Source organism: Sander lucioperca, chromosome 17, assembly GCF_008315115.2.
Source record: "Sander lucioperca isolate FBNREF2018 chromosome 17, SLUC_FBN_1.2, whole genome shotgun sequence".
Taxonomy (NCBI): domain Eukaryota; kingdom Metazoa; phylum Chordata; class Actinopteri; order Perciformes; family Percidae; genus Sander; species Sander lucioperca.
Genome location: NC_050189.1, coordinates 12802724 through 12815797, shown reverse-complemented (window position 1 = coordinate 12815797; position 13074 = coordinate 12802724). Strand labels below are relative to the sequence as shown.

At 38.0% G+C, this 13074-nt stretch overlaps 1 protein-coding gene across 2 annotated transcripts; it reads right to left on the bottom strand.

The window, feature by feature from the left end:
- Positions 1-1229: 1229 nt before the first annotated feature.
- Positions 1230-3949, bottom strand: LOC116063694 (ladderlectin-like). Of its 2 annotated transcripts, XM_031318614.2 has the most exons (7): positions 3852-3942; positions 3661-3735; positions 3545-3580; positions 3216-3331; positions 2917-3051; positions 1964-2075; positions 1230-1656 (listed from the first exon to the last, which is right to left on the bottom strand). In XM_031318614.2, the coding sequence occupies exons 2-7, from the start codon at positions 3719-3721 to the stop codon at positions 1586-1588; spliced, it is 531 nt and encodes a 176-aa protein (XP_031174474.1). In that variant the 5' UTR covers positions 3722-3735; positions 3852-3942; the 3' UTR covers positions 1230-1585. The 2 variants fall into 2 exon arrangements, with proteins under 2 accessions (XP_031174474.1, XP_035850100.1); XM_035994207.1 differs by lacking the exon at positions 3545-3580 and having other exon boundaries at positions 3852-3949.
- Positions 3950-13074: the final 9125 nt, after the last annotated feature.

Here is a 13074-nt window from a genome sequence, read left to right as displayed (position 1 = left end):
ATTGCTGATTTCGAATGAATGTTTTGACAGAGCCTTGAAATCGTATCCATAGGGTAATGTCAGTAAATTTGAGTAAAATACGGACTTCACTTATCCTGTGTGAATCCCATTAAGTCCCCTGGTAATACTAGTAATACTAGTCCTGTGCGAATACAGGGTGTAAGTCAAAAAAGTGTTTGTACTCTTGTGAATGTGTACATGACTCATGGCACGTCTAGTCTGCCTGTAAAATTAGTTTGTTCTTAAGAGAAAAATCTTAGCTTTCTTAAATCTCTTGTACGTGCTATTTAGGAACCAATCTGTATGTGTGACTGGTTCTTTCATAAGGCCCTTTTTGGGGGGGGCTATGGATTTTGTTCATATTCAAAAGTTAAAGAGCCCCTATTATGTTTTTTTGGATTTCCCTTCTTTTCTATGGAGGTCGGAACATGACTTAAGTCTCAATAAATAAATATATAAATAAATACAGGAATAAATAAATACAGATATAAATAAATATATGTAGTAATAAATAAATATATAAATAAATAAATACAGGAATAAATAAATAAATAAATACAGATAAAAATAAATAAATTAATACATATATGCAGTAATGAATGAATACATAAATAAAAGAATAAATACATGATGAAATACATGAATAAATATATAAATGCAGAAATAAATGTATGAATAAAAAAATAAAAGAATACATAAAAAAATTAATGCTTTAATTTTATAGCTACATTTTTGTCCACCTACATTTATTTATTTCTGTATTTCTGTGTCCATATGTTAATGAGGTAGAAGGTCCTAACCTAAGTTTAAAGCATGATTGGCTACAGGAGTGAGCTTGATTCTGGTCTACTACTTCTGCCTTATGGTGAGACCATAGACTGTAACGAGTGAGACATTGCAGATTGCAGAATAGTTGCACATATAAGTCTTAGGTGTAACACTGGTGGAATGTATGACTCTTGTGTTCATTGCTCGTTGCTAATGATCACGTGTGAGATTACAGAGTTTGTGAATTTGTCTAACCTCAATGTTTTTACATGCTTATGCAGTGAAGTGCTGCAGGCTCGTATAGGATAGCTGTGTTCCAAAAATAGCAGCCTGAGGGGGACAAAAGGGCAGAGTAAAGAAATCGGTTTTATTTCAGCCGATAGAAAACCATTAAAATATGTCCATCCAGCCTCAAAGATCACATTTTTTTTTATCTAAACAGGAGATAAAACACAGACCAGTTTGTTTTAATGCTTCAGGCTTTTAATTTTGCATAAGACAAGAAAGAAGAGTTCACTCTAAAGAATACATATCAGGTTGTGCTAAAAGCAATCTTTTCATAACACATTCAGTCTGCTCTTATTGAAGGCAAAAAGCCTCAGAGACAGTCCAGCTCCTTATTGTCACCTGTCGCTTCCTTCCTTAAGTAGCGTTACAGCGATAGAACAGAAATAAAGATATGAAACTTAAATGAGATCCTTCAGCTCAGATGTGAGACTGACGGAGTAAAGACAGATGTATTTAAAGGCAGAAACACAAACACACCTCCCCCAGTGTTTGTGCTTTTTACGGGTACGTTATGATGTCAGACCAAGCATCAACAGGTTTTCTTGGCGCAGACAGACGGTCTTTGAGAGTAGCACTGCAAGTCATCCCAGCATTTGTGAGCTGCATGTACAAAAAAAAAGGCGAGTCAGCGAATGTGAGTCACCGAATGCTACACATAAACAAAAACTTAAACTGTTAAATGTAACTAATTATTCTTGATGGGTACAGTTAGGTAACACTATGATCAATGATAGGATACAGATCATTGCGAAAAACGTAAATGATGTAATACTGTGTATGGTTAGCCCACCTACTGATTTGATAACACCAAATTATATCTGACTTAGGAAGACTTTTTCGCTCAAGAGACAATATGTTATATGAGCTGTATCACTGCTACTGTACGATAATTAAGATGTCATTTTACCTCCAAAATTCATTTGCAAACAATTCTGCCTGCCCCCATGGTTATTAGGCTCTCCACGACACCAGTTGGAGTAGTGGAAAGGTGTGCCATCGCTCCAGAACCATTGCCTTTCCTGGAATAAAGAAATTAATTGAATAAGCCATGAAATTAAAATCTTTTAAATAAACCTTTATTGATCCCCAGAGAGAAAATGCAGGTGTTACAGCAGGACAAGGACAGAAATAAGGACAGATTCATAAAATGTTGTTTTTATAAAAATGCGGGTCACATGTGCGAGAGGGTTGGTTTTACACGCCGAGAGTTGTGACAAAGGACATTTTTTATTCTGCACATAACTTGAACTAACTCCCAGAAAACTGCAGGTTTGCTGCAACTCTCCCTTCATTTGAATCACGGATGATGCTGTCTTTTAAAAAGTAAAATAAAAGTCATTGTTCATTTCTTACACAGCAGTGCAACTTTTATTCTTGTATTTCATTTCTGTCTCATTCTATTTGACCTGTTTTTATATTCTCTTTAACACATGTTTTTGACTGTTTATCTGCTCATTAATGTTTCATGAAAAGTACTTTAAATGGCCTTGTTGCTGAAATGTGCTCTATAAATAAAGCTGCCTAGCTTTGCTTGACAAAGCGTCAGTATTTGACAAGTTTGGGGAAGAGGCTATGAGAGCCGTGTAGAGGCAATCTCAGCCCACTATTTTTCAGTATTTTGAGTACAGCCCCTTTATGATAACATGGTATAATGTAGTATAGAATATAAAATATAATATACAGTGAAATGTAGTAATATAGTATGTATACCGTATATAGCATGTATATATATATATATGTAGTATAGTACAGCAAAGCATATAATTTAAAGTATAAGTGTAAGTTTAGTATAATATATAATAAATAGTATGTATATTTGGTTTGCAGTATTGGCAACTTGAGCAATGATGCCAAAATTACCTCTTGTGCATCAGTGCCTCCAATCCAGGTTTCTTTGTACGCATGACTGTTGGTCATGATCAGCCTCTGAAGATTGTGGTACTCCATGATGTTACGAACGGACGCGAGGTTTCCTCCCAGTGACTCACAGTTTTTCTACAGTACAGGAGACAGACAGACAGACAGACCAACAAAGAGAGGAGTTGTTAAAGAAAGTAAAAAGGACGACACCAAGTCAGCAAAAGATGCCAAGAAACCAAATGTCCATGTGTATGCAAACAAAATGAACTTGTTGTAGAGGTTAATGTCGCCAACATTACCTCAGCTTGAGCCCAGGTCATGCGTCTTGGAACGTAGCGGAAACAACGGCCATTGAACCTAGACCAACCCCAGTAGCATCCTCGTCTGGCCCACCTCTTGACCAGATTAACATCAGCTATTTGTAGGAAAAAAGTTCAGTGGGTAATGTGGAGGTTCCAGTTAAAGTCTCTTTATGTGGAACTTTTATATTACAATATGAAATCCATTTATTTTGATAGTATGAAGATGTTATAAATGCACAATAAACACAAAGCGTAGGTGAAGTAATCACAGCAGAGCATCACAACAACGTACAATCCATCGAAGAGAACATCTAAAATCTACTCACCTGTTTGGTCTTTATCGGCCTTATCCTCTGGAACAGCTGGAAGAAGTATGACATTGCACTTATTGGATTGTTACAGTTTATTGGCAATAAATACATCCGTAACACTTAATACTCACCAGCAGCTCCAGTCAGAGCCGTCATGACACAAACCAGTGCAAACACAGTCAGTGTCTTCATGGTGAAGGTGGTAGCTTTAATGCAGAGAGACAGACATGTTACTGATACTTGTGTAGGAACAGACGATGCCTACTGACTGTCATTCCAGTAAAGGAAAATCAGAAGATGACAAGAAAGTTTGTAACAAAACCTGCTGCAGAATATCCTCTTCTTCTCTTCCTCCAGCCGTCCTGTGACGAGGTGCTGAACAAGAGGAAGACCAGCACTTAAATACAGCTACTTATCTCAGCTGCTTATCTCTCAAAAAAAGGGAACTGAGAAGAGACTGCTACAACTATTAGTTCTAGTCATATCTTCATTGGTACTATAATTCCCACTGTTCATCAAACCAGCTGCAATATTTATGATTAATCATATTTCTCCATATCTGTATATCTGTATCAGTGTCTCTGTGTCTCAATGGCAGCAGCAGACGGCCGCCCACCAAGAGCCTGGGTCCGAGTTTTCTGCCTGTAAAAAGGAAGTTTTTCCTTGCCACTATCGCACCAAATGTTTGCTCATGGGAAATAGTTGGGTCTTTCTAAATTATAGAGTGTGGTCTACACCTACTATATTTGTATAGTGTCCTGAGTTGACTCCTGTTGTGATTTGACACTATAAATAAAATTGAATTGAATGGATTAGGAATACTTTGCTGTCAAACCAGTTGTCACTTGCATTTCCCTGGTTGAATCAGCCATGTAGTAAGTACAAGTACACAAACAACATTTCTAAGAGACAGGCTTTAAGGTTAAATGCTGGGGCAACATTGCTGACAAATGTAAGGTAGAAATGTCATTTCTGTAAAGTTGGAAACCCTTAAACGAGGAGACCCAAAGTTACACAATATAGACTCGAGCCCAAAACATGCACTTTTGCTTGAAAAAGGCAAAGTTCCTGCATGTTTACTGCAGGAGAGCCCAACATCTATTCATAAAATCAGCTTTAGGTCATTATAATTATAAGTGTGCTATGTTGAGTGAGGAACAAACTGCTCAAATGTTGGAAATAATAGCTGTAATGATTTTATATTAATATAAACAACAGGAATATTATAAAATACAAACTGGTACACTAACCGGGTTTAGAGAGACTTTCTTTATACTTTTATATTGTTCAGTTTATTATTTCTGTCAGGTCCATAACGTCAAGAACAACACAGACAATAAAAGCTTTAAAAATGTATTGAATAAATTATGAATTTATTGAATAAATTATGAATTAAATTTGGCGGTATGGCTCTGTTCAGAGGAGTCCCCTGACCTTTCATGACACCATGAAAGAGCAGTGAATAAGGGGACAGCAGCAGCATAGGGAACACTCACAGTTTAAGACTGGGAGAGCTAAACTATTCCCCCCAAACAGACCATACCTGGCAATCCTCTCGTGATAAAACAAGAGTATGGAATTAAGTTGCCTTTAAGCCAATTTAGCTAATGAATGTCCTAGTTAAGAGTGTTTACGAGATAAAATATAGCAGATGAAGCACAAATTGCCAATTGTTCATTGGTCCAACCAATCAGGGTGCTGAGCACATAGCTTCTGATCATCGAGAATAGGGCGAACGCCATGTCAAAAGGGAACTTTCCCATGCAGCAGAGGTCCATCACACCCTGGCCTTTAGGGTTGAAAACCGGAGTGGATGCCGCTGCAGCATTTGCGGCTCCTATGCGCAGGGAATGAGCTGTATAGCGGTCCGAAAGCAGTCTGCAGAATGTAGAGGAGGCATAGGTGAGATGTAAACCAGGCACTGGACATTGGTTTCCTTTCTAAGTGACAACAGAGCTCCCGAGGACCAGCACGAGGACGGTTCCTCAAATAGGTCAGCATGGAAGATAGAGGACAAAAGACTCAGAGACATAAACAACCGTACCTTATTACTACTAGGCCTACTATCCATCTTGGAGCGTTTGAGAAAACAAAGTGAAATGGCGATCATAAATTGAAACATCAGAAATGGTGAATCATGATTTGGGTCACAGAAATACATGCGTGAAGAAATTCGCCACCCCTCAGAAAACCAAAGAAAGCTGTGAGAATGACTGTCTAACGCATCTTCCTGTTTCTTACATTTTTTATTTATTTTTTTATGTAAAGCACTTGAATTGCCCTGTTGCTGAAATGTGCTATACAAAGGAAGCTGCCTTACCTTCTAACATTTGATCTGTGCAAGGCCCAAAACACCCTTTCTCAATCGTGATATCTTTTGCTAAAGGAAATGTGAAAGGGAGAAATTTAGCATTGCTTCGGGGAGAGACCCTTTTGAGGCCATTCAGCAAAGGCATATGGAAGTATTTCCAGAATACTGGTAGCAGATCAATCCAGGCAGCGCAGATGGAATTGGATGCCAGCGACCCTACTTTTGATGGGAAAAAGTTGCATTTTTCGAGTCACGAAGCAGTGAACAATAAAAGCACCAATATATACGATATTTTAACAGGCAGAGCGGCTACAGATAAAGTAGTACACAATGTGATGAAATAAGACCAAGCTGAGTCATGCATTGGCAACATAGATTTTGCCAGACCCTCATGCATGCGCTGCGCAGCAGCATGTGCATAAGACTAAAGTGGATTATTTAAAATTAGAATGGTTTGGCTAAAAGGGGGCATTGCAGCTTTGATTGGGCTGCTTCCAAACACAGGAGATGGAATTCTGAAAATTAAAGCGAGACAGAATCAGCTACGTGATTATTCAAATCATGCTATGAGCTGCATGGAAATTATAATTGCCCAAAATGCCAGCCATATTAGACGTCACATGAATCTATAATGAATGGACAGATGCGCACTTCTTGTCATTGATGTTTATAGTTGCTTCATTGTCGCAGAAAAACAGAATTGTGTCCCAGCCCAATGAGTACCCGAGAGAACGAGGGCTACAACAATATGATATAACTCCAGTAAAGTTGTTGAAGATTCACTGCTGGTAAAGTGAGTAATTATTTCGGCCAAACGCCTGCAAACCCTTGTTATTGTAGACCCCCCCAAAAACCCTACAGAAGCCGCAGCATTCCCATACAAATTGAGTGCTAGAAACAATTCCAGAAAATCATACGAAAAAGGAAATGCCAGTCCAATTACCCATGAGCAGAGACCAAAACTTAACTCTGATCTACATCCAGCGTCTAAGGTAACAACATATTCAACAACTGAACAACACGGCAGGCAAATGCAACAGACTGACAAGAAACCTTAAGGAGACCAGCCATAAATAATCCACGAATAGCGGTTTGAATGCTTTTACAATGCCCGTCCCAGTCAGGCCCGTATTAAGACAATGTGGTGCCCCTGGCACTATACCTTACCACCCCCTTTACCCGTGCTGTCCTCCTGGCAAAAATATCAGACATAATCAAGGGGATTTCTCAAATGTAATTTACTAACTTATCCAACTACATACATGTAGGCATATGAGCAGTGAGCACTATATTCAAATGTCTCAATTCAAAATGTCTATCAATTCAAAAAGCCAAAATCAATACTACATATTGCAGCATTGTGGGTCGGTCAAATGTGTATTTTTCCGACTTTATTTCACAGGCCCTAAAAGCAACTCATCTGATTGGTCAAAAACTTTTAAAGCATCATGGGAAAGCTAAAACTGCTTTAGCATCACAGCTAACGACAATAAAAGGACCGAAAAATGAATAAGCTAGTTAAAGCCTGTCTCACTGGTTGTGAATGTGCCCTTATGGATAATCCGGGCATGATCCCAGCATAGGGACGTTGACAGGTTAATTTCAGCTGCTCAGCTTTCATGAAGCGGGTTCTCCTCAGACACACCGACTTGGGGTGGGCATCCCCACAGTAGCTACAGACATGAAGATACTTAGTTACACATTCTAGGCTACATTAAAAAGTTAAGCAACAAAATTGCTGAACGTCAGAACATTGTGTGAAATTGGTCGTTATTACTGTGACTACAAGTGACAGGTTTAGTTCCATCATAGCGTAAATAGTGACAAAAACGTTAGCTGACGTTATTCAGCGGCCAGCTCAGAGATATGCTAGTGAATTACTGACAGCGCCACATGCACGGGTCACGACTGAAAGAGCGCTGAGCCCGGATGAATATGGCCACCGGGCCGTTGTGTGCAGCAGTGTTGGAGGAAGTACTGAATCTCAGCACTTAGTAAAAATACAAATAACCTTATCTAGCGAGAATACACTATGGAACACACGGGCTAATGTAAGTCCAAACTGCCTGCGAGCTTCTCCTGTACTATACGGTAATTTATCTACTGTGCGACAGAAAGTCTCGTGGTTATGACACAATCATTAGCCTATTTTTACAAAAACGTCTGCTACAGAGCCATAACGTGAGGTACAAAGTAATGGAGCCTTTTATATATTGTCGTGTTTCTTTAGAAATAAACAATGGATAAATAAAGTCTTTAAACGCTTCAGATGTAAAGTTATTCACTGTCAAAGTGACGTCAAAATGAATGGCAGTCAATGGAATGCCAACGCGGTGATGACTTTGCAATATGTAAAACCAACTTCAGTGACACAGTGGCGAAATTGTGCAGCACAGATAGAATAGCTCTGATGCAACAATTCTTCAACTTCTGTTTTATATTTAAGTGTTGCACAACACTGCTGCTCACATAGAACAGTGTAGATAAGGTGATAACCATTAAGTTTAAAAAACAGGATGCATTACTTTGTTTTATACTAAGTTTTATACACAGATACTTTAAAGTCAGGTCAGTTTAATTTATATAGCATATTTAAAAACAACAGGATCTGACTCAAAGCGATTTCCAGTTGAGGCAGATGGATTAGGATATGCCTCATTACACTTATACAAGATTAAAGAAATATAATGTGCATTAAAGGTAGTAATACAAAATGTTAGAAGAAAATAAAGAGAAGGCATGACTAAAAAACAACTAACATGATAAAAAAAAAGTTGAAGTAATAGAACATGAATATACAGCAAATTACAATATTTAAGCCAAGAGGTAATCAATGCATTGATAATTCTTTCCAGGTCCTGGTGACTTAAAAACAGCTTTAATTTTGCAAAAACTCTGCCCTTCACAACACAACTGCCTTGTTTGTTGAAATTCAATGAAGTGTCCACCAAGATTTTTAACTTCATTATGCAAGTTTGGGCCTAAGCGCATTGGTTAGGTTAGTGACAGAGCTAGAAGGCCCTAACATGATGACTTTAGTTTATTTTTCATAATACCTCAGCCAAGGAGGTTCTGTTTTCTGCACGGTTTGTCTGTCTGTCTGTTTGTGTGTTAGCACTATTACAGAAAAACTACTGGCTATATATAGCTATACTATATAGCAAATTTAAAAACAACAGGAGCTGACCCAAAGTGGTTTCCAGTCGAGGCAGATAGGTTAGGATCTGCCTCAATACACTTATACAAGATTAAAGCAATAGAATGTGCATAACAGTGTTATACAATAATACTAAATGTTAGAAGAAAATAAAGAGAAGGCATGACTAAAAAACTAAAAACTAACATGATACAATTACAGCCGAAGCTATAGAACATTAATATACAGCGAATTACAATAATCAAGCCAAGAGGTGATCAACGCAGGGATAATGGTTTCCAGGTCCTGATGATATAAAAACCGCTTTAATTTTGCAAAATCTCTTAGCTGATAAAAGTTGCCCTTCCAACACCACTTGCTTGTTTGTTAAATTTCAATGAAGTGTCGAGGACAGACGAAAGCTTCCACATCTAAAACACGGCTAAAAACACGTCTCTTCCGACTGCACATTGGATTAAAAAAATAAATAAAAAAATTTGAAAAAGCACTTACAGCTGCACTTTCATGTGGCTCTTAGAAGGGCCAAACATGATTACTTCAGTTTAGTTTTCATAATACCTCTGCCAAGGTTATGTTCTCCTCAGTTTCTTTGTTAGCAGGATTACAGAAAAACTACTGGCCCTATTTTCATGAAACTCCAGAAGGGTGTAGCATGGGTCAAAGAATAACCCATTAAATTCTGTGGTATAGAATCACGGGGTGTATACACTAATTATTTGTCACTTTCATTAACATTGTGAGGTAGGGCATTTGTGCCGCATTCATGTTTTGTCAGATTAATCATTAAAATGAGTTCCTCAACATATTTAAACACTCACTGGATCCCAGGAAGTGTTCATGTCCCGGGACAGTTTTAACCCAAAACACAATATTTTTTATAATCTTAACTAGTCGTTTTGGTGTTTAAACTGTCACGTCACAGGTTAGCTAAACTAGGTGAACGACAATGGGGCGTACATTGTTCGTGAAATGTCATAGTGGCATGCTATTCATACACCTTCTCATGAGATCACATTGTTGCCTCAGATCATCTGCATTACAGTGATACATTTTTTTCTATTCCCAAAAAATGAATCCAAGGGGAAGCATGTATAATGCGAATATGAGAGCTTAACATTTAACCTTATGAATCAGTGGTGGCATGGAATTCATAACCAGGATTTTAAAAGTAAAGTTGTGAAACAAGCTTTAATGAAATGTTGTAAAGATTGTATTTATTTACACAAGAAATGGAGTAGTGAAACATAGTCCTGGTTTTGCTCCTAAAAATGTGAAATGTATGGAGAGAGTTATCCATCCCTGATATATATTTTTATTTAGAGGATGTGTATTGCTTTATTAGGTTTGGAATTCAATTATTCATTTGGAATTACTGTGATGTTTCGTCTCAGTGTTTGTCATGAGTAGTGTTGAGTCTTATTGTGTGTATAGATGTCCAAAGTTATGTGTCTTTATGTGTGTTTTTTCTTTAATAATGACTTTGCATAAAGAGTAACCTTTTAAGGCAGTAACTATGCCTTAGATGAAACCTCAACTTCTCTGTTGAAGTTGTTTTCAGAAGCTTCTACTTCTTCAAAATGTTTCTGGGTAACAAGATACCGAGGCTGTTAGTTAATAGACAATCATGAGTATATCTGCAAGTCATGCAGGGAAATAACACAACAGTATTGTGGATCAAAGGGTTTGTTTTAACTATCTGTATGCTTTGTTTAGTAAAGACAAGAGAAAAACATACAGATTGTCCATATTCAATAGTTTTCACAGTGAACTGTTGATGTGCATATGTCACATGAAGCAACATATTCCTGAACTCTTGTTGTTGTTACAGTGAGGATGCCAGGTTTGGTACCATGGTCGTCTATATCTGGCAACTGCTGTACAAAGCTGATAGGCCATCATAGCTGAAATACAGCATTTAATTCATGCATTTAAGGTGAGCCTTATTTCATGGTCAGATCAGACCTCAAGTTTGGAGTTCGGTACTTGCATGTTGATGTGAACTTGTCCTTTAGCGGTGCACTGACCAAACTCCAGCTCTCACTAAAAGATGTTGCTTACTTTGACAAATCCTCTGACTTTCTGTGTCTGTGTTATATGTTGGAACCTTAACAAGACAGTACTGTATGTAGACTAATTTATTGTATGTTGTATGTAATCAGATTGAGAATATTGTTGCTGCATACACACTAAAAAGTTAAATTTTTTTCATCAGTCACTAGGTGATGAAACAGAACCCCAGCTCAGCTGAAGTGAGTCTCCTAACACACACACTTTGAAACAAGAGTCAGTCTTTCTTGCTGTGTTTGTTCATATAATTAATCCTATGAAAATGACATGGCCTTGGCATGTCCACAGGACATCAGTGGTGGGTTGAACATTAAAAGGTAGAGCCACCTGACGATCAGACAGAGGAGCAACAAGAAACCCGAACACATATGTGGCGGGCTTCTTGTTCCTCTCTGTATGTTTTAGTATATATCAGAACAGGGCAACAATCTGAGGTCTTTGGGGAAGAAAACTGAATTACAGTGAGACGCTGGAGCTGATGTGTAGCTGATTGGGCTGGTTTCCTGCTGTTTGTAGAAATCAGTCCTTGGCTCCTAATTTAGCAGGTGGTGAATACTGACGTCTGATAAGCTCGTAGTTGATGCAAGGACCTGAAGAAAAGATTGGTGTGATGGGAAGTTTTCCAAAATACATTGAATCCATGGAATAATGGTTCTCTGGTTACGATGCAAACCAAATTAGCACTGATACACATTTCTCAAGTGTTTAACTGTTGTTTGAATGTTATCAACTATGTCAAACTAATTCGCTAATTAACAACTTTATATGGCTGGTGTGTGCGGGCTAACAGGGATAGAACCCAATCACAAACAAAGTAGACAGATTAGATCATTGCAGCGGTTTATTGAAGGTACTTGTGTATTGTCTCACTGGCATGTACAGGAATCATTAGGCAGGCAAGAGTGACCTGTTACCTGACAAAAAAAGGTTCCTGCTTAAATACACCATGTAACCCATGGCACAATGATGACACATAGTGGACAATTTGTGTCCTACACACACACACACACACACACACACACACACAGATTACAAGAAAAGTCAGTCTCACTCCCTACTCGTCAAATGTATGACGCATGGTCAAGGAACCCTGGTGTTAATTTTCAACGCCAGGGGGTACCCGTTGCGTTATTTTTTGACGAGGGGGTCCGTCAGATAGACATTCATGTTAATCCCTCACCGTCAAATATCGACGAAAGAAAAAACACGCCCCCTTAACTCGAAATCTGTGACAGTTTTATTATTGGTATTTTTAGCCCAATAACCGTTGTTTTAATCAACATTATTCACGAGATCTTATCATGGTTTATATGTATTGCTTTTAATGTTATTATTTCGGTCTATTTCGGCCAGGAAAGCTGGGTTGCTTTTTTGTATATTTATATTTTTAAAACTATAACGCTAGATCTATCAACATTTATTTAGATGTTCATGTGTTTGCTATAGTCCTACGACAACGTTTTCATTTTTACACATTGCTGCTCATGATCTGACCATAGTTCTGAAGCAACAATGCTGTTATGAATGCACAAAGGATATGTTACATGTGCGATTTCTGTCTGATCTATGTCATGCAAAATGTAAACGCCTTCTCTGCTGTTTGGGTTCATGTTTAGTTGCCACTTTGTGCATTAAAATGGTTAATTTCATAACAGTGCTGTGCAGAGCCAATGCTGCTGGTTCTGCCGGTGCAAATATATTTTAGCCTGAATAGGTTAAAATCGACAGGTTTTTGTCTATATTGTTGTGTACAAACTTTTTAGACTGAGCTTTGTTGGTTGAGCATGTTGTAGACAGTACTGCTATTGCCATTGTAATGCAGTATGTTGGAAGGTAAAATTGTAGCTGTTTTTTTTCAGTTTGTCCTTTTTGCTACTTCGTCTTTTTGAAAATTGCCCACTCACTTTTGTACTGGCCTGCCCAAAATACTATTTCTGCCTACGCCACTGCTCTCTGGGCTTACTTGAGCACAGATTTTGAAAAAATGTTACGCTGTATATTTTTCTCAAC